Source organism: Pongo pygmaeus, chromosome 2, assembly GCF_028885625.2.
Source record: "Pongo pygmaeus isolate AG05252 chromosome 2, NHGRI_mPonPyg2-v2.0_pri, whole genome shotgun sequence".
Lineage (NCBI taxonomy): Eukaryota > Metazoa > Chordata > Mammalia > Primates > Hominidae > Pongo > Pongo pygmaeus.
This window is the reverse complement of record NC_085930.1, coordinates 51,872,494-51,896,583: the sequence shown is the minus strand read 5'-3', so window position 1 is coordinate 51,896,583 and position 24,090 is coordinate 51,872,494. Positions and strand designations below refer to the sequence as shown.

At 37.3% G+C, this 24,090-nt stretch overlaps 2 protein-coding genes across 31 annotated transcripts in view; one reads left to right on the top strand and one right to left on the bottom strand.

The window, feature by feature from the left end:
• Positions 1-603: 603 nt before the first annotated feature.
• On the bottom strand, positions 604-19,495 carry TEX55 (testis expressed 55). 19 transcript variants are annotated; one of them, XM_054480077.1, is made up of 4 exons: positions 17,772-19,302; positions 17,036-17,179; positions 14,068-14,130; positions 604-3,160 (listed from the first exon to the last, which is right to left on the bottom strand). In XM_054480077.1, exons 1-4 carry the CDS (start codon positions 19,245-19,247, stop codon positions 3,125-3,127), a joined length of 1,719 nt encoding a protein of 572 aa, XP_054336052.1. In that variant the 5' UTR covers positions 19,248-19,302; the 3' UTR covers positions 604-3,124. The 19 variants fall into 19 exon arrangements, with proteins under 19 accessions (XP_054336052.1, XP_054336051.1, XP_054336050.1 ...); XM_054480076.1 differs by having other exon boundaries at positions 1,332-1,735; positions 14,068-14,127; positions 17,772-19,269; XM_054480075.1 differs by having other exon boundaries at positions 1,337-1,735.
• IGSF11 (immunoglobulin superfamily member 11) overlaps positions 19,356-24,090 on the top strand; it is a 301,378-nt gene continuing 296,643 nt past the window's right edge. For 6 of the 12 annotated variants that reach the window (XR_008501404.1, XR_008501408.1, XM_054480096.2 and 3 more), the window contains exon 1: positions 19,381-19,624. The gene's annotated coding sequence lies outside the window, so the exon portion shown is untranslated. Of the gene's footprint in view, positions 19,720-24,090 lie in introns of all 12 variants that reach the window. The other 6 variants (XR_008501407.1, XM_054480104.2, XR_008501405.1 and 3 more) reach the window with 5 other exon arrangements.

Sequence of the window (24,090 nt, the reverse complement as noted above, 5' to 3'; positions counted from 1 at the left end):
ATCACATTTTTTCATTTTGAATTAAAAATTTTTTTGATTGTGGTAAAAACACATAAAGTAAAATTTAGCATTATAACCATTTTAAAGTGTACAGTTGAGTAGTGCTAAGTATATTCAGATTGTTGTGCAACAGATCTCCATAACTTTTTCATCTTGCAAAACAGAAAGTAAATCCATTAAATTGCTCCCTATTTGCCCTCCTCTTCGTCCCTGGTAATCAGCTTTCTACTTTCTGTTTCTGTCAATTTGACTACTTTAGATACCTCATATAAGTAGAATCATATAATATTTGCTTTTTGTGACTGGTTTATTTCATTTAGCATAATGTCCTCCAGGTTCACCTATGATGTAGCAATTGACAAGATTTACTTCTTTTTTAAGGCTAAATAATATTCCATTGTATGTATAGACTATATTAAAAAATCCATTAATCAGTTGATGGATATTTGGATTGTTTCTATTTTTTGGTTATTATGAATGCTGCTATGAGCATTTGTGAACAAGATTTTTTGTGGACATACGTTTTCAATCCTCTTGGGTATATACCTATGTATTAGTCAATTTTCATACTGCTGTGAAGAAATACATGAGACGGGGTAATTTATAAAGAAAAAGAAATTTAATGGACTCACAATTCCACATGGCCGGGAAAGTCTCACAATCATGGCAGAAAGAGAAGGAGGAGCAAAGGCATGTCTTACATGGTTGCAGGCAAGAGAGCATGTGCAGGGGAACTGCCCTTTATAAAACCATCATATCTCATGAAAACTCATTCACTATCATGAGAACGGCATGGGAAAATCCTGCCCCCATGATTCAATCACCTTCCACCGGTCCCTCCTGTGATACATTGGGATTATGGGAGCTGCAACTCAAGATGACATTTGAGCGGGGACACAGTCAAACCCTATCAACCTAGGGGTAGAATTACTGTCATTTAATAACACAATATTTCACTTTTTGAAGAACTGCCAAACTGTTTTCCAAAGTGGCTGCACCATTTTACATTTCACTAGCAGCGTTATGAGGGTTCTAATTTCCTTACATCCTCACTGAAACTTATTGTCTTATTGATTATAGTGAGTGTAAGGTGATATCTCATTGTCGTTTTGATTTACATTTTTCTAATGACTAATGGTGTCATATTTATTCTTTAAACGGAAGAAGGGAGGAGAAATATGAAGGAAAACTGCTCTAGTAGCTTTGCTATTACTGTGAGGAAATCAGGGTGGCTGGGGAATGATTTGAGGGAGGGTAATCAGAATTGCTCAGGTAAAGTCCAGTATTACTACCATTGATAACATTACTAAAATAATCAGGACTAACAATGTCCATTACTGTTCTAAGTGTTTTATAAACATCTCTAACAACACTTGAGACGCTCATACTTCATAGCTGTATAAAAAGCCTGTTTTGCATAAGCTTCTTTAAAGGATTCCTTCAAGGGAGGTCATGTATTTTGATCTCCAGTTACTCTGACATTGAAACATTTATTTTCCTTTTATATTCGACATAGCCATCCATGTCCTGTTTCAGTTTTACTCCAAAAGCGCCAGTTCTGAGATGCCTCTTTCTCTTTTGCTTGCTTCCATATTAGATAGCTCTTTCGGTAGACAGCCTGAGTCATTGCATATGAAGCTTGATCTTCATTTTCTCCCTTTTCTTCTTAGACAAACATCTTCGGACAGGTTCGCTGTACCATACCAAGCCCATCCCTCTTATCCATTGCCTCATTCTGAAAGGTCAAAAATGACAGTTGTGAAAGGCATCCCAGAAGGCCAACAAGAAAGGCTGAAGTGGCTGGTGTGGTTGGGTCTCAAATGTTCTGCTTTAAGAAACATGGCAAAACTGTCTGGTCTTAGGATTGAAAACCAGCGAACTAAACTTAATCATTAATTTCATTTGTTGTTGATAACATTTGAGTTTTTGTCACTAAAATATTATTGGTCCATTTATCTTTGGATTATTTTATTCACCCAACTAATAGGTATGACCTTAGTTGTGTAACTCAAACTTTTCCCACAGGTTTACTGCAAGTTTATCAGCTTTCACCTAGTTTTGCCAGCCCACAGTCAACACAGCTCCTTATCTGTTTGAATGAGAACAATTTATTGAGTTTGAGCACATGTACATTTTGTGGACAACTGAAAAAAAAAACCAAGTAAACTTTGAAATTATAAAGTGATTTTTATGTAATTATAAGAAATGAAAGATATAAAAAAATAGAGTTTGTGTGTGATTGTTCAAGCAGAAGCTTAATTTATTGTAATTCAACCATATAACAATACCAATTCATCAACTAAACATTGTAAAAAATCAAGTCTCCTGTAATGTTCAAATAGAAATTAAATGGAGGGTTCATATCACAAAAGTAGTATCAGATGATTATCTCAGTTATGATCTTTAGGCAGACACACTCATACCAGACAGACCTAGTTAAGGCTTTTTGCATTAAAATACCAGTTGAACTGGTTATACATTCCACATGATGCAGATACTCTTTAAGGGAAAAGGTAATGAGAAAGTGATGTTCTGCCTCACCCACAGGTGTGTACGGAGCAGTATAACATGTTTGAGTTTTGCTGTAGGTTACAAATCAGAAGTGAGCTATCCATAGGAAAAGATTAGAATCACATCCACTAATGGCAGAATATAACAAACAAGGTTAAAGAAGAAACAGCAAAAATAAAAAAGAGATATTACAACAATAATCTTTCATTAAGAAAAAAATGCTGTTATAAATTCTTTTTCACACATTTTCTGATTAGATATTTTGTAAATAGCTTGGAGACAGATTTATATGCTTTAAAGAAGTACATATAAATTGTTAGTTGTGATTTGTGGACTTATCATTCAGAGATTTAGGGGAATGAGTATTGAAATATCAGTGCATGCATAAGTATAATGTGTATATTTTTGTATGATTATCCAGAGATATCTGTAATTGTTATGTAAATTTTACATAGATATTCTATAGATTTTTTACTTTAAAAATTAAGAATGCATTCAGGTAGAGTCACCACTAATGTCTATTCAAAACCATTTTTTTTCAGATGGAAAACAGAACATAGTATTGACACATGATTGTAAACAATACTGAAGAGAGGCTCGTTCTTTGTAGATTTCACATTTTGTCTCTCTTTTTCATCATTTCCTGCACCTAGGGAGAATGAAAAACAATTTTTTTCCACTAGCAATTTTGGTTTACTTGGAATTACCATATTTTGTGAGGCTAAAATATGTAGAGATTCAAAATACAGAAATCCTTATATTGAGATGGTGCAAATAATTTGTACTTTGATACGTCAAGGACATATGTTACAATCTCTGTGGGAACCATTATAAAATATTGTGAGGATTATTAGAGCAGTGATCACATTCTGTATAAGACTGTAACAGTAGATCCATGTCATATATATATGTCCAAAACCCACAGAATGTACAACACAAAGAAAGAACCCTAATGTAAACTATGGTCTTTAGTTAATAATAATATATCAATACTGGTTCACCAATTTGTAACAGGTGTACCACACTAATGCAAAATGTTAATAATAGGAGAAATTAGTGGTGGGAGATGAGGGAAGGATAAGGAGATATATGGAAACTATTCTTTCTGCCCAATTTTTCTATAAATTTAAAACTGCTCTAAAAAATAAAGTTCACTAATTTAAAAAATTTCCCCAATAAGAAACAACAAAAAATAAAAGTAGATAGCTTCTAAGCCAACAGAGGGAAAAATGGAATGATAAAAGAAGGCAAAAAGTAAAGAAAAAGAAACATAACAAGTAGGACAAATAGCACATAGCAAAACAAGAGATTTAACCTCAAATATATCTTTAATTGTATTAATTGTAAATGGTTAAAAACTTGCCAGATTTGAATACTAATGATAAAAAAGCAAAAACTCAACTATATGCTATTTATAAAAAACATATCTGAAACCTAAGAACAGGGGAAAATTAAAAGTAATAAGGATAGAAAAATATAGTACCATTTACATGTTAACAAAAATAAATCTGGTATAGCCACAATAATGTTGAACCAAGTAGTCAGAGTATGTGATATAGCTCTTTATAACAAATAGTTCAATTTACCAGAAATAAATAAGAATTCTAAATTCATATGCACTTAATAACATAACCCCAAGCACATATACACAGCAAAAACTGACTGAACTATAGGGAGATAGACAAATTCACAATCATATTAGAAGACTTGAACAACATGTTTAGTAAGCCTGACCCAATGGATACATTCAGAACACTTGCCAATGATTGCAGAATAAACCTTTCTTTTAAACTACAAAAAATTTATTCACAACTATTAACCATATGCTGTATCATAAAGCAAGTAAACACATTTCAAAGATTTGAAGTTATACGAAGTATGTTCTATGAGCAAAGTGCAATTGACTTAGAAACCAAAAGATAACTACAAAATCCAATATCTAATAATTTGTACAAATAATATAATGTCCCCAAACCCATAAGTTGAAGAAGAAATTATAATACATATTAGAAACTATCTAGAACTAAATTAAATGAAAATACTATATATTTAAATTTATGTGATAAAGCTTTAAATGCAAATATTATTTTTTAACAAGGAGGTTCTGCTTCCTAAATACAGGAAAAGGCACTTTTATAAATGACTCCTGCAGGTAACAGCTGTATACAATGGACAAAATAAAACACCCACCTCACCCACTACAAACAAACCAACGCAAAAATGAAACCAAACCAAAATATAACTTCCTGAAGGCTCTGGAGCCTAAACAAAGACAGATAAATTTTAAAGGAAAGTCTAAACTTGGACCAAGTGACCAAAATGAGTTCTTCATTTCTTCAACTTTGACCCAATAGTAATCACGGTCATAGACAGCTGTGGCAGTGCAAGAATGCCTAAAACTCTGATAAGAAATTCTGCTGTCTTTCTGTATGGAAGAATCAGGGCAAGTAGCCTGGCCAAATATGACCAGATTCTGAAGAGTGAGGGAGAATTCTGAAAGGGGAAAAAGATTCTCCAATATTGTGTATGAACTTCAGGCTGACCCCTAGAACATGTACTCATAGGACAAATTCAAAGTAATGTGAATTGATCTGAGCGATGACCTGTTAATCACATGAGGCAAGAAAGAACTTACACTTCGAATCTAACCATGTTAACTGCCATGTTAAAAAAATCAACATTTATCAGAAGACTATAGCTAATCTCAGTCTGCACAATATAATATTAACGATATCCCAGGTTGTCTAAAATTATTCTACTTATAGAAAACATAGAAATTCACTTTAAATGAAAAAGACAATCAATAGATGCCAACTCCAAGATGATCTGGTATTGGGGTTACTAGACAAGCCCTTTATTTTTGAGACAGAGTCTCACTTTGTCACCCAGGCCAGAGTGCAGTGGTGCAATCTTGGCTCACTGCAACCTCCACCTCCTGGGTTCAAGTGATTCTAGTGCCTCAGCCTCCCAAGTAGCTGGGATTACAGGTACGTGCCACCACACTCTGCTAATTTTTTTTTTTTTTTTTGAGACGGAATCTCTCTCTGTCACCCAGGATGGAGTGCAGTGGCGCAATCTCGGCTCACTGCAAGCTCTGCCTCCCAGGTTCACACCATTCTCTTGCCTCAGCCTCCTGAGTAGCTGGGACTACAGGTGCCTGCCACCACGGCTGGCTAATTTTTTGTATTTTTAGTAGAGACAGGGTTTTACCATGTTGGCCAGGCTGACTTTGAACTCCTGGCCTCAAGTGATCTGCCCACCTTGGCCTCCCAAAGTTCTGGGATTATAGGCATGAGCCACTGCACTTGGCCCTAGACAAGCACTTTAAAGCAGCTGTAATAACTAAGTATGCTCAATCAAGTAAAGGAAAATACACTGGAAATGAAGGAAAATATAGGAAATAGAAGACAGAAAGTAAAAAAAAAGAAACTGAAGAAACCACATGGGGACCCATCAAGGGAGTGAGAGGACATAGAAAACAGAGAAGAGCAAAGCTGAGCAGCCAGTCACCTGGGACTGGCCTGGAGGCAAGAGAAGCTCCCCAATAAGGGGGAAGGGTGAGAACCCCCAGGGGATCCACACTACCCACAGGGACTTATGCAATCCTAGGAATGGAAGAACACCCATGACTCCCACAGGGCCTCTAGACTGATACTGACAGCCATCTAGAGTTTCTGCAGAAGCAACATTAAAGTCCACAGGGACACCCACAGGCCTTGGGTGCTGGAGCAGCCTGCTGCAAGCTGCCATAGCCCCAATAAAGGCCACAGTCATGATGCCAGAGAGCAGTCAGATTGCTCCACTCCCCCTCACCAGATAAGGCTCAGTGTCAGCTTCCAGCACAGTGGTCCCACAGCTGCCTGAACTCTGGCAGGAGACACAGTTCCTGCTTTTTCTCCAGGAAGCACCCAAACAGCAGATGAGGTTACTCTACCCACTCCTGCTGCTCCTAGGCAAGTGTGACATGCTGGATGGGGCTTCCAGCAGAGAAGACCTGCCTTTGCCTAAACTCTGTGGGCAGGTGCAGCTACTTGCTTTCCCAGGAAGCACCTGGATGGTGGGCCAGATTACTTCACCCAACCGCTGCTCCTAGACATAAAAGACTCCCTGGCTGGGGCTTCCACACAGTGGCCACACCTCTGCCTGAACTCTGTGGGTGGGCACATCTCTGTGTTCCACCAGGATATGCCTGGATAATGGACTGGGTGACTTCATTCACCCCTGCTGTTCCTAGCTAGGTGGGACTTACTGATTTGTGCAGCTCCCAAGCAACGGGGAAGCTCCCACTCTCAGAACAATGAAACGGGTGAGATGCCCAGGTTCTCAGGCTGGTTGGGGAGCGGGTGTGCCTCCCTCCACAGGGCCAGTTAGGGAAGGGTATGGCCTGACTGCCAGCTGTGGCCCCTGCCTGAGGGAGCCCTGCAGCCTAGAACACCTAACAAAGGAAAGGCAGGTACAGAGCTAGTGATTGGTGGTGGCTCCCCCAAAGCCCAGGAGTGAACCTAGTTGAAGGGGAGTGGTCATCTCTCTCTCCTCTACTGCACAGCACTACTGTGAATGTGTCAAAATACAAAAAAGCAGAGGGCTAAGAGCCTATCTGCTGGCTACTACTCTTAAGCACCGTCTACTGGATTTCAGCCCAAATTATAACACTAAAAATATGTTGCCAGTATACAGCATCTGTGAAACCTAAAGTAAAAACCCAGCCACAAAAATTCTGCACAGAGCTTTGGACCTCTGAAAGCAAGCAGAAATGAAGCCAACTGAGTATACTCAACTTCCATCACAGTTAAAGAAACACTAGCCCTCACACATGAGAAAGAATCAATGCAAAATCTCTGGTAATTCCAAAAGCCAAAATGACCCTTTACCTCCAAATTAACAGACTAGTCCCCCAGCAATGGTTTTAAACCAGATTGAAATGACAGAATTCAGAATCTGGATGGAAAGAAAGATCATTGAGATCCAGCAGAAAGTTGAAACCCAACCCAAGGAATCCACTAAAATGATCCATTTTAGGAACTGAAAGATGAAATAACCATTTTAAGAAAGAACCAAACTGAATTTATGGAATTGAAGAATTCACTTCAAGAATGACTAATACAGTTAGAATCATTAACAGCAGAATTGACCAAGGTGAGGAAAGAATATCAGAGCTGGAAGACCAGTTTTTCAAATCAATTCAGTCAGACAAAATTTTTTTTTTAAATTTAAAAAATGAATAAAACCTCCAAAAAAAATGTGGGATTGTGAAGGGACCAAATCTATGACTCGCTGGTATTACTGAGAGAAAAGGAGAGAGAATAAACAACTTGGAAAACAGAGTGAGGATATAGTTCACAAAAATTTCCCCAATCTCACCATAGAGGTGGACATACAAATTTAAGAAAAATAGAGAACCCCTGTGAGATACCATACAAGACAAGCATCCCCAAGGCACATAGTCATCAGATTTACCAAGATGAACATAAAAGAAAAAAATCTTAAAGGCAGCCAGAGAGAGAGGTCAGGAACCTACAAGGGGAACCCAATCAGGCTAGCAGTAGACCTCTCAGCACAAACTTGGAAAAACCATTACCAGCCACTATAAAAATACCCCAAAGTACACAGACCAACGACACTATGAAACAACTACGTTAACAAGTCTTTAAAATTAACCAGCCAGCATGATGATGACAGGACCAAATTCACACACAACAATATTAGCCTTAAATGTAAATGGGCTAAATGCCCCATTAAAAGACACAGAATGGCAAGCTGGATAAAAAGACAAGACCTATTGGTGTGCTGAACTCAAGAGACATCTCACATGCAAAGACAGACACAGGCTCAAAATTAAGAGATACAGGAAAATTTACAAAACAAATGGAAAGCAGAAAAAAGCAGGGGTTGCAATCCTAGTTTCTGATCAAATAGACTTTAAACCAACAAAGGACAAAAAAGACAAGGAAGGGCATTACAAAATGGTAAGGGTTTGATTCAGCAAGAAGAGCTAACTCTTCTAAATACATATGCACTCAATACGGGAGCACCCAGATTCATAAAACAAGTTCTTAAAGACCTGCAAAGAGACTTAGATCCCCATACAACAATAGTGGGAGACTTTAATACCCCACTGTCAGTATTAGACAGATTGTTGAGACAGAAAATTAACAAAGATATTCAGGACTAGAACTCAGCTCTGGACCAACTGGACCTGATAGATATCTACAGAACTCTCCACCCCAAAACAACCGAATATACATTTTTTTTGGTGCCACACGGCACTTACTCTAAAATTGATCACATAATTGGAAGTAAAACACTTCTCAGCAAATGTAGAAGATGTGAAATCATAACAAACAGTCTCTCAGACTGCAGTCCAATCAAATTAGGTCTCAAGGTTAGGAAACCCACTGAAAACCACACAACTACATGGAAATTGAACAACCTGCTCCTGAATGACTTTTGGGTGAATAATGAAATTAAGGCAGAAATCAAGAAGTTATTTGAAACCAATGAGAACAAAAAGACAACATACCAGAACCTCTGGAACATAGCTAAAGCAGTCTTAAGAGGGAAATTTATAGCCCTAAATGCACATTGAAAAGCTAGAAAGGGCTCAAATTGTCACCCTAACATCGCAAGTGAAAGAACTAGAGAACTAAGGCAAACAAACCCCAGAGCTAGCAGAAGACAAGAAATTACCAAGCTCAGAGTGAAACTGAAGGAGATAGAGACACAAAAAACCCTTCAAAAAAAAATCAATGAATTCAGGAGCTGGTTTAAAAAAATATCAATAGATAGGGTGCTAGTTAGAGTAATAAAGAAGAAAAGAGAGAAGATTCAAATAAACACAATCAGAAATGATAAGGGGGATACCACCACTGACCCCACAGAAATACAAACAACCATCAGAGAATACTAGAAGGTATCACACTAGATGAATTCAAATGATACTACAAAGCTACAGTAACCAAAACAGCATGGTACTGGCATAAAAACAGACACATAGACTAACGGAACAGAATGGACAACTCAGAAATATATCCATGTACTTACAGTCAACTCATTTTTGACAAAGATGCCAATAACATATTTTGGAGGAAAGAAGAGACTCTTTAATAAATGGTGCTTGGTAAACAGGATGTCCATATGCAGAAGAATAAAACTGCATCCCTATCTTTCACTATATACAAAAATCAACTCAAAATGGATTACAGACTTAAATGTAAAACCTGAAACTTCAAAAATACTAGAAGAAAACATTGGAAAAATGCAACAGGACATTGATCTGAATGAAGATTTTCAGGTAAGACCTCAAAAGTACAGGCAACAAAAGCAAAACTAGACAAATGAGATTACATCAAGTAATCTCAAGTAATCTAGCCTCATTAAAAAAAGCTTCTCTGCACAGCAAACAAAATGAGTTAAGAGACAACCTACAAAGTGGGAAAAATATTTGCAAACTATTCATCTGACAAGGGATTAACAACTAGAGGAACTCAGACAACTCAGCAAAAAATAACACAACTTTAAAATAAGAAAAAGATCTGAATACACATATTTCCAAATAAGATATACAAATTGTCAAGATGTATATGGAAAAATGCTCAACATCACTAATCATCAGGGAAATGCAAATCAAAACTACAATGAGATGCCATCTCATCCCAGTTAGAATGGCTATTATCAAAAAGACCAACCAACAAACAAACAAACCAACAATTAAAACAAAAAAACAAACCACCAAACAAACCAAGTGCTGGTGAAGATATGAAGAAACAGGAATACTGCACACAGTTGGTGGGAATGTAAAGTATTACAGCCATTATGAAAAATATATCAAGTTTCCTAAACAAAGCTAAAAATAGACCTACCATATAATTGAGCAATCCTACTGCTGGCTATATTTCCAAAGGAAAGGAAATCTGTTTTGAAGAGATACCGCACTCCCGTGTTTCAAAGCACTATTCAAAAGTTCCAAGGTAAGGAATCAACCTAAGTGTTTATCAACACATGAATGGATAAAGAAAATGTGGCACATATATATAACGGAATACTATGCAGACATAAAAAGAAGGAAGTCCTGTTATTTGCAGCAACATGGATGGAACTGGAGGTCTTTATGTTAAGTGAAATTAGCCAGGCACAGAAAGACAAATATTGCATGTTTTCACTCATATGAGATCTAAAAAAGTGGATCTCATGGAGGCAGAGTAGATTCATGGTTACCAGAGGCTAGGAAGGGAAAAGGGGAGGGGAAGATTTAGAGAAATAGGTTATGGGGTACAAAATACAGTTAAAAGGAATAAGTTCTGGTATTTAGTACAGTAAGAAAATTATAGTTAACAATATTTTATTGTATATTTCAAAACAGCTAGATGAGAAGAATTATAATATTCCCAAAAGAAAAAAAAGATAAATGTTTTAGGTAGTAAATATTCCAATTATTCTGATTTGATCATTATACATTGTATATATGTATGAAAATATCACATGCACCTTAAAAATATGTGCAACTATTATTTATCAATGAGAAAAGAACAAAAGCAAATAAGTTTCACCACTGTAGCTGCTTCTATTCAGCATTAATTAAACAGGAGATCCCTCACCAATGTACTGGAATGCTGCATTCCAACAAGAAATGGATGGCATACTTATAATAGAATTCAATGAGAGTTTATTTATAAAGGGGCTATTTTAAAAGAATTCAGCAGGGGAAGTCACATGGGACGATACTATAATCCAAAGCTAGTAGCAGTTGAACTTACTTTAGGGTTGAAGGGTCAAGAAGAGAGAACATTGCTGGAATTCAGAAGAAACTAGTCATGTAAAATAAGATGCCGTGAGACAGCTTAAGACAGACAGATCAAGGTGACCTCATAGGGGAGAAAGCCAGGAGAATAAACCTGATTTCACCTTGTTTCCTCCTTATAATCTTCTTCCAGGGTTTTCCATTGACTTAACCCAATTGGAAGTCAGAAGGAATGAGAGCCTGGTGATTTGGTAATTCCAAGTTAGTATTTTTGTGGTAGAGAAGACAGGAAGGTGGATCTGAAGAGTCAAAGAGAAGATATATAATACATGCAATAAAACAAAGAGGAAAAAAGGAAAAGGATTGTAAGGGTCAAAATAAAACTGTTACTATTTACATGTATCTGTAGAAACACCTAAAGAATAAACATATACATTATTGGAATTAGTAATTTGAATTTAATAAGATTGCTGGACATAAGATCGACAAAAAGCTTAGTTGTACTTTGTAAAAGCAATTAGATACTAAAATTTTAAGTGTTTTATTTATAATAGCATAAAATATGAAATATCCATGAATAAATTTATCAAAAGAGATGTAAAACTTTTATGCAAACAATAACTGTACTGTGAGAAATTTTAGAAGACCTAAATAAATGGAGAGTATCAACGATTGGAAATACTCATTTTAAAGCTATCAGATTTCCCCAAACTGATCTACAGATTCAACGCAATCCCAATAAAAATCCCACTAGTGCATGCTTGTGTATGTACATGTGTGTGTTTGTATAACTTGACAAGTCAGCCTAAAAACTGATATGGAAATACACAGGTCCGAGAACAGCCAAGGTGCTTTAAAAGAAGAATAAAGTGAGAGGACTTGCTCTACTAGATATTAAGACATTGTAATGCACACTAACTAAGACAGTCTTGTTTTGAAGCAAAGATGGACAAATATACTATATAATTCAAGTAGAGCAATATGGAAGATATAGTTGTTTTACTAAAAGGCGCTTGGTCAACTGGATGTCTGACTAGAAGAAAATGAAACTTGACCCCACCTTATACCCTGCACAAAATCAATTCCCAGACCAATTGTGGATATAAATGTGAAAGGCAACAAACAAACAAACAAAACTAACCCCCACCCCCTGCTCTTTAAAAAGACCAACCACAAAGAAACTTTCATGAGATAATATGGAAAACTATGGTCGATTGGGTGCTATGGCTCATGCCTGTAATCCCAGCACTTTGGGAGGCCGAGGCGGGAGGATCATTTGAGGTCAGGAGTTCAAGACCAGCCTGACCAACATGGTGAAATCCTGTCTCTACTAAAAATACAAAAAATTTAGCTGGGCGGGGTGACGCATGCCTGTAGTCCCAGCTACTCGGGAGGCAAGAGAATCCCTTGAACCCAGGCGGTGGAGGTTGGAGTGAGCCAAGATCCTGCCACTGCACTCCAGCCTTAGTGACACAGCCAGACTCCGTCAAGAGCTTGGGCTAAGGAGAAGCTTCTAAAATATGACACTGAAAATGCTAATCATAAAACAAAAGATGGTTAAATTTGACTATATTAAAATTAATAATTTCTGTTCATGCAAAGATACATTTAAGAGAAATAAAGGGAAGACACAGTGAAAGACACCTGCAACAAGCATAATCAACAAAGAAGTCATAACCAGAATATATGGAAAATTGTTACTAATGATTAGGAAAAAGACAAACAATCAATAGAAAAGTAAGTATTTCCAAATGGCCAATAAACAAATGAAAAGATGTGCAACTGCCTTAGTAATCAGGAAAAAGCAAAATGAAACTGCAATGATACATTACTATTCACCTATCAAAATGGCTGATGCTAAAAACACTCATAGTAGTAAGCATTGGTAAGGATGTGGAACAACTGGAACTCTTACAGACCGCTGGTGGGAACATAAATTGGTATAATCACTTTGGGAAATTGTTTGAAATAATCTACTAAAGCTGAGGAAACACATACCCTACGATCCAGCAATTACTCTTCAAGGTATGCATTCAAGAGAAATGTGTTACCAAAAGACATGTGCAAGAAGGTTTACAGCAAAAATTTTTGTAATAACTCCAAGTTGGAAACAACCTGAATTCCCATTGAAAGTAGGACAAATTCTGGTATCCTACACAATGAATACTGTCGAGCAGGCTTGTCCAACCTGCAGTTTGTGGGCTGCATGTGGTCCAGGACAGCTTTGAATGAGGCCCAACACAAATTCATAAAGTTTCTTAAAATATTATGAGGTTTTTTTTTTTCTCATCAGCTATCATTGTTAGTATATTTTATGTGTGGCTCCAATTTGTCTTCCAAAGTGGCCCAGGGAAGCCAAAAGATTGGACACGCATGCCAAATAAAATGAATGAACTATAGCCACATACAACAGCATGGATCAATCCCAATGACATAATTTTGAGCATAAGAAACCAGATACAATTGATTATATATGATATGATTCCCTTTATATACAGTTCAAAAGCTGACAAATATAAACACAAGTGTTTCATGATTCAGGTTTAGTGATAAAATTATAAAGAAAAGTGAGGAGGTCATTGTCATAAAGGTCATAAAGAATCCTTTTGTGGGAGGTAACTGTGAGGGAAAGGAGGGGGGCTTCTGGGATGCTGGTTATGTTTTATTTATGTTTTAAAAACTTGAATGGTAGTTACAGGTATGTTTACTCCATAAGAATTCAGAGTCGTACGTACTTTGTTCTATGCACTTTGCTGTATGTGTGCTGTATCTTACAATAAAGAGAATAAAAAGGTTGTTCTTTTTCTCCAATTCTATACCTGGCACAGCATAAAATTCAGGGGGTCCTCTGGCTTTTCATAGACTAAGTTTTCAGTAATCTGCTGAGAGAGAGAGAGCATAAGGCATCACATTATGGTTCTGAGCAAAAGTTATGTGGTCAGGTTATATTTGATGCTATGTTTCCCACTAACCTAACACATACCATAGCTTTTGTTTTTTTCAGAGATGGGTTCTTACTCTGTCACCCAAGATGGAATGCAGTGGTACTATCATAGTTCATAGCTCACTACAGCTTCAAACTCCTGGGCTCAAGGAATCCTCCTGCCTCAGCATCCTGAGTAGCTAGGACTATAGGTGCACACCACTATTTCTGGCTCACTATGGTATTTTGAGGAAATTCGTGTATTTCTACAAAGTAACAGCTTACTTTATTATTACTAATAAAATTAGGCAAATTAAGGTAAAATTTAGAGAAATAAAAATTTAGTATAAATAGCAATTGATATTTTTACTAGTTTCCAAGATCACAGAGATAGGGAGAAAGTTTGGAAGAAAATATTTGTTTTGAGAATTGTGGTCTTGCTAGATTGAGAAATTCATAAATTATTTGCTTTGAAGAACAGTACAAGAAAAACCTTCTGAATAAAAATTTTAAAACACTGCACAATTTTGCATAGAAACTTCCTTCTGAGACATTTGATTCTAAATGGCAAAAATGATGTTCAGTATTATAATATTATGAAAAAGTATATATAAAACTTTAGATTCACTTCCATACTTTTGTCGTTATTAAATAAATTAAAAAATTATAATAAAGTAAACACAATTCTCACTTGCAGGGCATAACAATCAGGCAAATTTCAGGAGAAAATAATCAGGTCTATTTAAGGCACCAACGTCATTCCATTACGTATTTCATATCTATTTCTGTTGAACACATATTTAATTACCATTTTTTCCTATAACAATGTTGCGTGCATAAGCATTTTTTCTTCACAGGTGAAGAAAATTATAAAATGATTAAAACTCTACTGTCTCAATGGAAGTCTCAACAGGTTTCATCCTTCAGTTTTATAATTAGTAGTTCTTTAATTAAAGCCAGAAACCCAGCCATTAGTACTCTTCCAACAAAAAGACATTTGAAAAAGGAAAAGGCATAGACCAAGGTTAATGAAGTAGACATCACTTATCCTTATTTTATATGAGGAATCTTAGGTTCACAAAAGTTAAGTAATTTTTCCCAAATCACAAAGATAAGAAGTGCAAAGTTAGGATTTGAGACTTGGGCTAACAGATGACAAAATCTGTGCTCTTTCCTCTATTCTCTACTTCCTTACATTAAAAAATTTTCAGTTTAAAGGTTTTCATTTGAGGTAAGCCATTTATATTTTACACCTTTCTTACCACAAGTTCCAGCACCACATCCTGAGGTCAATGAGATTTAGAATTTGAAGAATTAGAAGCAATTTTAAAGTATTTCTTTTCCCCTCTAGAGAATGTGGATTCTTAGATGGTCATGAGATTGGTCATCTTTTGAAAGTATAGTCATGTTCCATATAGTGATGTGTTTCGAGATTTTAATGGAGCTGAAAAATTCCTATTGTCTAGTGATAGGAATCATAGCTGTCATAACGCCATAGTGCAAAGCATTACTCGTGTCTGTGGTGATGCTGCTGTAAACAAACTTACTTTGCTACCAGTCGTATAAAAATATAGCACATGAAGTTATGTACAGTACATCATACTTGAAAATAAATGACTATGCTGCTGGTTTATGTACTTGCTATGTGATTTATTTAGAATGTACTCTACCTATTTAAAAAAAGTTAACTGTAAAACAGCAGGGAGGTTTTTCAGGGGGTATTCCAGGAGAAGGCATTGTTATCACAGGAGATGACAGCTCCATGCATGTTATTGCCTCTGAAGACCTTCCAGTGGGACAAGTTGTGAAGGTGGAAGACAGTGATATTGATGATCCTGATCCTGTAAGGCATAGGCTAATATGTGTATTTGTGTCTTAGTTTTTATCAAAAATGTTTAAAAAGTAGAAAAATAAAAGTAAAAAAATTAAAAAATAGAACCAAGGTTACAGAATAAGAATGTAAAGAAAAACATTTTTGTATAGCTGTACTATGTGTATTTTAAGCTAAGCATTATTACAAAAGTCAGATTAAAAAAATTTAAAAATTTATAAAGTAAAAAAGCTACAGTAAGCTAAGGTTAATTTGGTTTTGAAGAAAAATATGTTAAAAAAATTTAGTGTAGCCTAATTGTACAATGTTTCTAAAGTCTATAGTATTGTACAGTAACATCCAAGGCCTTTACACTGACTCACCACTCACTGACTCGCTCAGAGCAACTTCCAGGCCTGCAAGCTCCATACATAGTTAAGTACTCCATAGAGGTGTGCCATTTTTATCTCTCGTATGGTAATTGTACTGTATGTTTTCTATGTTTAGATACACAAATACTTCCCATTGTGTTACAATTGCCTACAGTATTCATTATAATAATGTACGATACAGTTTTGCGGCCTAGGAGCAATAGGCTATGCCATATAGCCTAAGTGTGTGGTAGGCTATATCATCTAGATTTGTGTAAGTACACTGATGTTTACACAGTGACAAAATTGCCTAATGATGCATGTTTCAGAACTCTCAGAAGATATCCTCGTTATTAAGCAACACGCGATGGTATAATACTTCTGCCTGGATTGCCTTTTTCTCTTCTTTTCAATTGATAATATTTTGTCCTTTCTTCCTAGACCGGCTATTTAACCCTTGGCCAAGTTTTTCCCTATCAACCAACCTACCTGATCTCTAATCCCTCTGAATGGCTTCATATGATGGTATCATCTATTTGGTGTTTATCATTTACTACTTATGGTAACTACATGTTAATGCACTTATTGTCTTCTCAATTAGAATATATCCCTTTTTACAGAATACACCCTTTCTTGTACCTCTTGAAAAACTTACAGTTAAAGAGAGGAATTGAGAGGTTTACCTGGAATATTTGCAGAATGTGGTGTTTTTCCATGTATTGGAGTGAAACTTGATAAGGATCTTCATAAACTATAGAAGGGAACCTTCTATAAGTTTGATTGCGTATACGATAACCCTTTCCTTGCTCAATTTCTGAAAATTCATCCTGAAATTTAAATCCCCCCACCAAAGAGTCCTTAGTAAGCCTGAAGGGCCTAGGGATTGTCATTATCAGTGAAACCTGATGTTGATGAGATCTTAACACCAGGAGTTGGAGAAAAGACACATTTTTAAGAGAGACTTGGATAATCCTCCAGGTCTCCAGGTGCAATATAATGCACCTCATGTCCTGGGAGGTACCTTAGGCATTGCCAATCAACTTCAAGTACTTTTCCCTTTACAGGGATGTCTAATCAACTCCAAATTCCCTTCTCCTGGTAGAAGCCCAGAGAGGGAAAATGACTTAATATCACAGAGTTAGTTGCAGAACCAGGACTTAAAATGCAGGTTTCCTGAATCCTGGTTTATTAATCCTTCCTGAATGGCTTTTGAGTAGTAGAGAAGGCAATACTTCTCTTTTATTTCCCATCCTTCTCTTGCCCTTCCTGAAATTATGGGTCACACATACCACAACATGTGGGTTTATTCTTTATCCTTGATGCGATATGCGCCCTTCCATTGTACCCCTATTTTTACTCTCCAGGCCCCGTCTAGATCTCTGATCTCCCAGGTAGGTATCAAACACCTATTTAACTTACAGATTTGGTTACTATGGCTTGAGTTTTTTCTTGACTGCTGATATAGTTCAATTTGGATGAGATGGAGGGGAGTCTTGGGAAAAGGGCTTGGTCTTCTGCTTGGAAGTTACTGGTGAATCTGGCATCAACTGGGTTGTAGGCTGGGATAGTGGTTGCATTTTGAGTTTCCATTTCAGCTGAAGGCTTGGAATTGAGGTCTACTTGGCTATCCTCAAATTTGCAGGGTTGTACTCTGTAGTCAGCCTCTTTGTCCTCTTTGCTGTTGCCTAACTTGGGAAATGTTCTATCTTCAGACTGGCCACGTGTTTCATAGTAAGACAGCTGGTCTTTATGATTAGCTTGTCTGTCTGCCAAGTGGTCAGTCTGGTCAGATTCACTGTAGTCAGCATCGTCAACTGGAGGTTGATCAGCATTACTATGAGCTGGGTCAATAGCCTGGTGTTCAGCTAGTTCAGTGGCTTGGCCATACACTTGGTGGTGAGTCTTTACAGATGTTTTGTGGTCAACGAGGCCATACAATCTGAGGTCAGTCTGCTCAGAAGTTCCTTGGTCAGCCAGGCCAGCCAATCTGTAGTCAGTCTTCTCAGAAGTTCTTCTCCTAACTTTCCCTGACATTCTGCGGTCAATCTGTATGGAAGGTCTTTGGTCAGATGGTACAGACGATCCACTGTCAATCTGTACAGAAGGACTTCGGTCAGATGGTACGGATGACCCACTGTCAATCTCCACAGAAGGTCTTCTCTCAGATAGTTTGGATAATCTGTGTGTAATCTGCTCAGAAGTTCTTCGCTCAGCCTCACCAGACATTCTGCGGTCCGTCTGCTCGGAAGCTCTTCTCTCAGACTGGCCTGCCATTCTGTGATCGGTCTGTTTAGAAGCTCTTCGGTTAGACTGTGTAGATAATGTACCACCAATCTGCTCGGAAGTTCTTCTCTCAGCCTGGCCTGACGTTCTGTGGTCAATCTGTCTGGAACCTCTCTGGTCAGATGGCATAGACAGTCTACCATCAATCTGCCCAGAAGTTCTTCTCTCAGCCTGGCTAGGTAATCTTCGCTCAATCTGTTCAGCAGTTCTTTCGTGACCATTACTCTGTTCATACTGTAGATTATTAGCTTGGCTAGATGCCTTGCCTTCAGTCTGCTCAGACGGTGTTTGGTTAACCTGATCATCTGCTCTAAGGTCAGAAACATCAGCAGGGTTGGAAGCTCTGCGGCCAGCCTGACCAGGTGTACTATGCCCATTTTGTTCAGCTACTCCGTTGGTAGCTTGGCTAAATATGTTGGATTCAGCCTGGCTAGGCACTCTTAGGGCAGTCTGGTCAGCTAGTCTGTGAGCAGTGTGGTTATCTGCCTTCCTTTCGGCCTGGTTCTTCTGGTCGTCTTCTTCCTGGTCATTAGTGTGGCCAGCACTTGAGGGAGCGGCTGGGCTTTCATGTTTCAAGGGTTCAGCCAGAGCGTCTTGCGGAGGCTCTTCCATTTCCTGCCGCGTCCCTGACTGGTCTAGGTTGCCAGGCACTGTGGGTGGGGCTGGGCTGGGTCGTCTAGGCGACCCTCCAGGAACGCCCCATGATTCCCATGGGCTTTGTTCGGGTCTCTGCGCGCGTTCGGGTGATTGGCCGTCCCGCTGTTGTAAGTGGAGGGACGGCAGTCAGCTGACCCTGTAGCGCGCAGGCGAGCACAGGGACTACGCCATGTCCTCAGAAGAGGCGATTCTCAGGCTCTGGCAGTTAGAGCTTCTCCTCACCCTGCTGAGCGACCAGGCCACGGGACTCTGTGCATCGCCACCCAGAGTGTTACCCTCTTCCTTGTTCTCGGAGGTTCTCGGCAGTGTGTGAGAAAGAGGTCCTCTCTCAGGTACTGCTCCTCTGATTAACATCCCCCACCGCACCTCCAAATGTCAACAGATGAACACACAACCAGCTGCACGAGGACCACAAACCTGAACAGAGGTTGTTGCTATTGCCATCCCCTTTGGGTATAGCTGTCTTGGCAGTGGAAACTCCTGCCCCAAGGTGTTTTCTTGCTGAATTAGACATGTGATCTGTGGCGGGAGAGCCAGAGAGAGGAGAGAAGATCCAGTGGGAGTGGGTTCTAAAACTGCACCATCTAGTGGTCTTACAGCAGAGAGGCGAGTTAGAAGGAGGCCAAATCAGAGTTCCAGAAAGGAAGGGAGTAAGGAAAGTGGGAGAAAGATACCAGAAGGAATATTTAGCAAGTGGAGAATTTGTATTTGATGGTGTCGGCCAGTGGAGCCCAGTTTTTGAGATTTGGCCCTCCCCCTTTGCAATCAACCTTAAGAATGCACCTCAGAGTCAGTAGGCTGTCTACTTTCAGGAGTAGGCCAGTACAGAGGTGGTGATTGATGAGACATATTACTTTGACCTTGCAAAGCCTGAAATCACTGAGGCAGGCCAAGGGTTGGTAGTGTGATGCCAGATATTCCTTTAGTAGGGATTTAACTGCATTAAACAATTAGAAATGAAACTTAAAATCCAAATTCAAATACTTGTGATCGAAGTGAGACAGGGAGAGTGGATATACTTGACACCATACTTAGGAATGGAAAGGGGAATCTAAGCACACTGAAGTAAAGTCATTTGTGTAACAGTGCCTAGAACATAATAGGTGCTCAAGAAGTGCTTGTTGAATGTAATTGTATGAATTATCTACCTTATTTATTTAAAAATGCATGACACCATTGGATACTGTGTTTAGAGTAAAATAGGTCTTGGGCTATGGCTTGTAGCTTCAAAGGGCTATTGGTTTTGGAGATTTATTTTTCCATTTTATAACTTAAATGTAATAATCATATAAATATAAAAAAGAAACCATAAAGAAAAAAATTCCCAAACACTCAAGAGATAACCTTTATTGACATTTTGATGTGTATCCCTCTGGAAATACCCCCATGCAAATCTATGCGTCTATATCTATAGGTATGTATATATTTTACAAAATGATGATTTATTAATTCGAGATTTTTTTTTAATGTAGCTGTTTTATAGATAAAAAATTTCCCTCTGTGCTGATGCTTTTGCTGCATCTCTCAAGTGTTTGGTGTTATGTTTTCATTCATCCGAAGATATTTTCTCATTTTCTCTGTGATTTTTTTCTTTGATACATTGGTTGTTTAAAAGTATGTTGTCTAATTTCCAAATATGTATGAATTTTCCAGTTTTCCTTCTCTTATTGATTTCTAGCTTCATTCTGCTGTGTTCAGAGAAGATACATTGTATGGTTTCAATCTTTTAAAATATATTAAGGCTTGTTTTGTGGCCTAACATATGGTTTATCCTGGAGAATATTCCGTGGAAAGAATGTGTATTTGCTATTGTTGGGTGGAATGTTCTTCATATGTGTTAGGTCTAATTGGTTGATAGTGTTGTTCAAGTCCTATATTTTCTTACTGGTCTTCTGTCTAGTGTTCTACTCATTATTGAAAGTGGGAAACACAAAAAATCAGCTGGGTGTGGTGGTGTGCACCTGTGGTCCCAGCTACTGGTGGGCTGAGGTGGGAGGATTGCTTGAGACCCGGAGGTTGAGGCTGTCTGAGCCATGATTGTGCCACTGCACTTCAGCCTGGGCCACAGAGTGACACCCTATTTCACACAAAAAAAGTGGGATATTAAAATCTCCAACTATTATTGTAGAACTGTCTGCTTTTACCTTCAAATCTGTCAATGTTTGCTTCATGTAATTTGAGCTTGTTGTTTTCTACAAATAATTATTTTCTATAAATAACTATTACAAACAAGAAGAAATAAAGTCTTCTTGTTTAATTGATGCTTTTATCAATATATAATGCACTTCTTCATCCCTCATAACAGTTTTTGACTTAAAGTCTATTTTGTCTGATATTAGTATAGCAGCTCCAGCTCTCTTTTGGTTATTATTTGCATGGAATATCTCTTTCCATAGTTATATTTTCAACTTATTAATGTCTTTGAAACTAAAAAGAATCTCACACTATATAGTCAGATTACATTTTAAAAAATCTATTCTGCCAATCTTTGTCTTTTTATTGGAAAGCTTAATCCATCTACATTTAAAGTAATTACTGCTATGGAAGGACTTACTTCTGTCATTTTGCTATTTAGTTTTATATGTTATATCTTTTTTGTTCCTCAGTTCTTCCATTACTACCATCCTTTGTGTTTAGTTGATTTTTTTATAGTGTAACATGCTGATTCCTTTCTCATTCCTTTTCTGTATATATGTTTTTAGTTATTGTCTTAGTAGTTACTTAGGGATTACAATTAGCCTCCTAAACTTATAACAGCCTATTTTGAATTAAAACCATCCTAGCTTCAATGGTATACAAAACCCTGCTCTTATATAATACATGTCTATCTCTCCTTTTTTTGTATGTTATTGTTGTCACAAATTCATCTTTATACAGTGTGTGCCTATTAACATAGATTTATTATAATTATTTTGTACATCCATCATTTAAATCATACATAAGGAGAGGTTCAAACTAAAAATACCATGCTTGCTATTAAATCACCTATATAGATACCAAAACCAGTATTTTTTATTTCTTCATATGGCTTCAAGTTACTATATCTTTCATTTCTACTTGAGGATATCCTTTTAGAATTTCTTGTATGGCAGGCCTACTATAGATGAACTCCTTAGGATTTGTTTATCTGGGAATGTCTTAATTTCTTCTTTATTTCTGAAAGGTAGTTTTGCTGAATGTAGAATTTCTGGTTGATGGTATTTTTTTCAACTGTAAATATGTTGTCTCACTGCTTTCTCACTTCCATCAATTCTGCTGAGAAATTGGCTGTTCACCTTCAGTATCTTTATATGTGAGGAATCACTTCTCTTTTGCTGCTTTCAAGATTTTCTCTTTCAAAATGTCTTTCTCTTTTGAAAGTTTTATTGTCAGGTATCAGTGTGGATCTTTTATGTTATTCTTTTGGAGTTTGTTGAGCTTCCTGAATGTGTACATTCATTTCTTTTATGAAATTTGTAACATTTTCAGCCATTACTTCTTTAAATATTTTTTCTTTCCCTTTCTCTCTCTCTTCTTTTTCTGGAGCTCCCACCATGCACAAGTGGTACACTTAAGGGTGTCTTATAGGTCTCTGAGGCGCTATAAATTTTTCTTCATTCTTCTTCCTTTTCTTCAGGCTGAACAATTTCAATTAACCTATCTTCCCCTAGCTCTTTGAACATTTTTAAGACAGTTGATTTAAAGTTTTGGTCCAATATCTGTGCTTCCTTAGTAGCAGTTTATTTTAATTTCTCCTAGCCATACTTTCTTGTTTCTTTGCATACTTCATAATAAAAAAACAAAAGGTAAAGTCTGGACAGTTTGCATATTACATGCATCATTCTGTGGGTATGCATGTGCTTTTGTGGATGTCCAATACATTCAGAAACTTTTTTTTTTTTTTTTTTTTGTGATGGAGTCTCGCTCTGTCGCCCAGGCTGGAATGCAGTGATGTGATCTCGGCTCAGCGCAAGCTCCGCCTCCCAGGTTCACGCCATTCTCCTGCCTCAGCCTCCTGAGTAGCTGGGACTATAGGCGCCCACCACCATGCCCGGCTAATTTTTTGTATTTTTAGTAGAGACGGGGTTTCACCGTGTTAGTCAGAATGGTCTCGATCTCCTGACCTTGTGATCTGCCTGCCTTGGCCTCCCAAAGTGCTGAGATTACAGGCGTGAGCCACCCCGCCCGGCCAGAAACTTTTTGATACACTAATTATTCAAATAATCTCTCTCCCCAGCTTTTCCTCCCAAGCTTTCAGTGTGTCCGTTACTTAACCATGATTTTAGTCTTTTTTACCCAGATGCCAGGAGGTTGCCTTTCAATGTTTTTGAGGAATGCCCTCTTTATATCCACTTTTCCGTCCTGAGAGTTCTGTTGATGGATACTTAGGTTATTTCCATATCTTGGCTATTTATTCACAATAATACTGCAATAAACATGGTAGCACAGTAGTTTTGATATTTAAGCCTTTCAGAGAATGTGCCCATTTGTATTAGATAATATATATCTATATTAGATATATAGATATTAGAAATATATATTAGATATTTTATCTAATGTAATATATTAGATAATATAGATAATCTATATTGTAATATCCCTTTTTTCATTACTTATTTTAGTTATTTGAGTTTTTTTTAATGTGGTCAACCTAGTTAAAAGCTTATCAATTTTGCTGATATTTTGAAAACACCTTTAAATTATTTTTCTTTCATTTTTATATTCTCATTTTATATTCTCCATTATATTAACGTCCCTCTAATCTTTATTATTTCATTCCTTCTGCTTGGTGTGGGTATAGTTTGCTCTTTTTTATAGT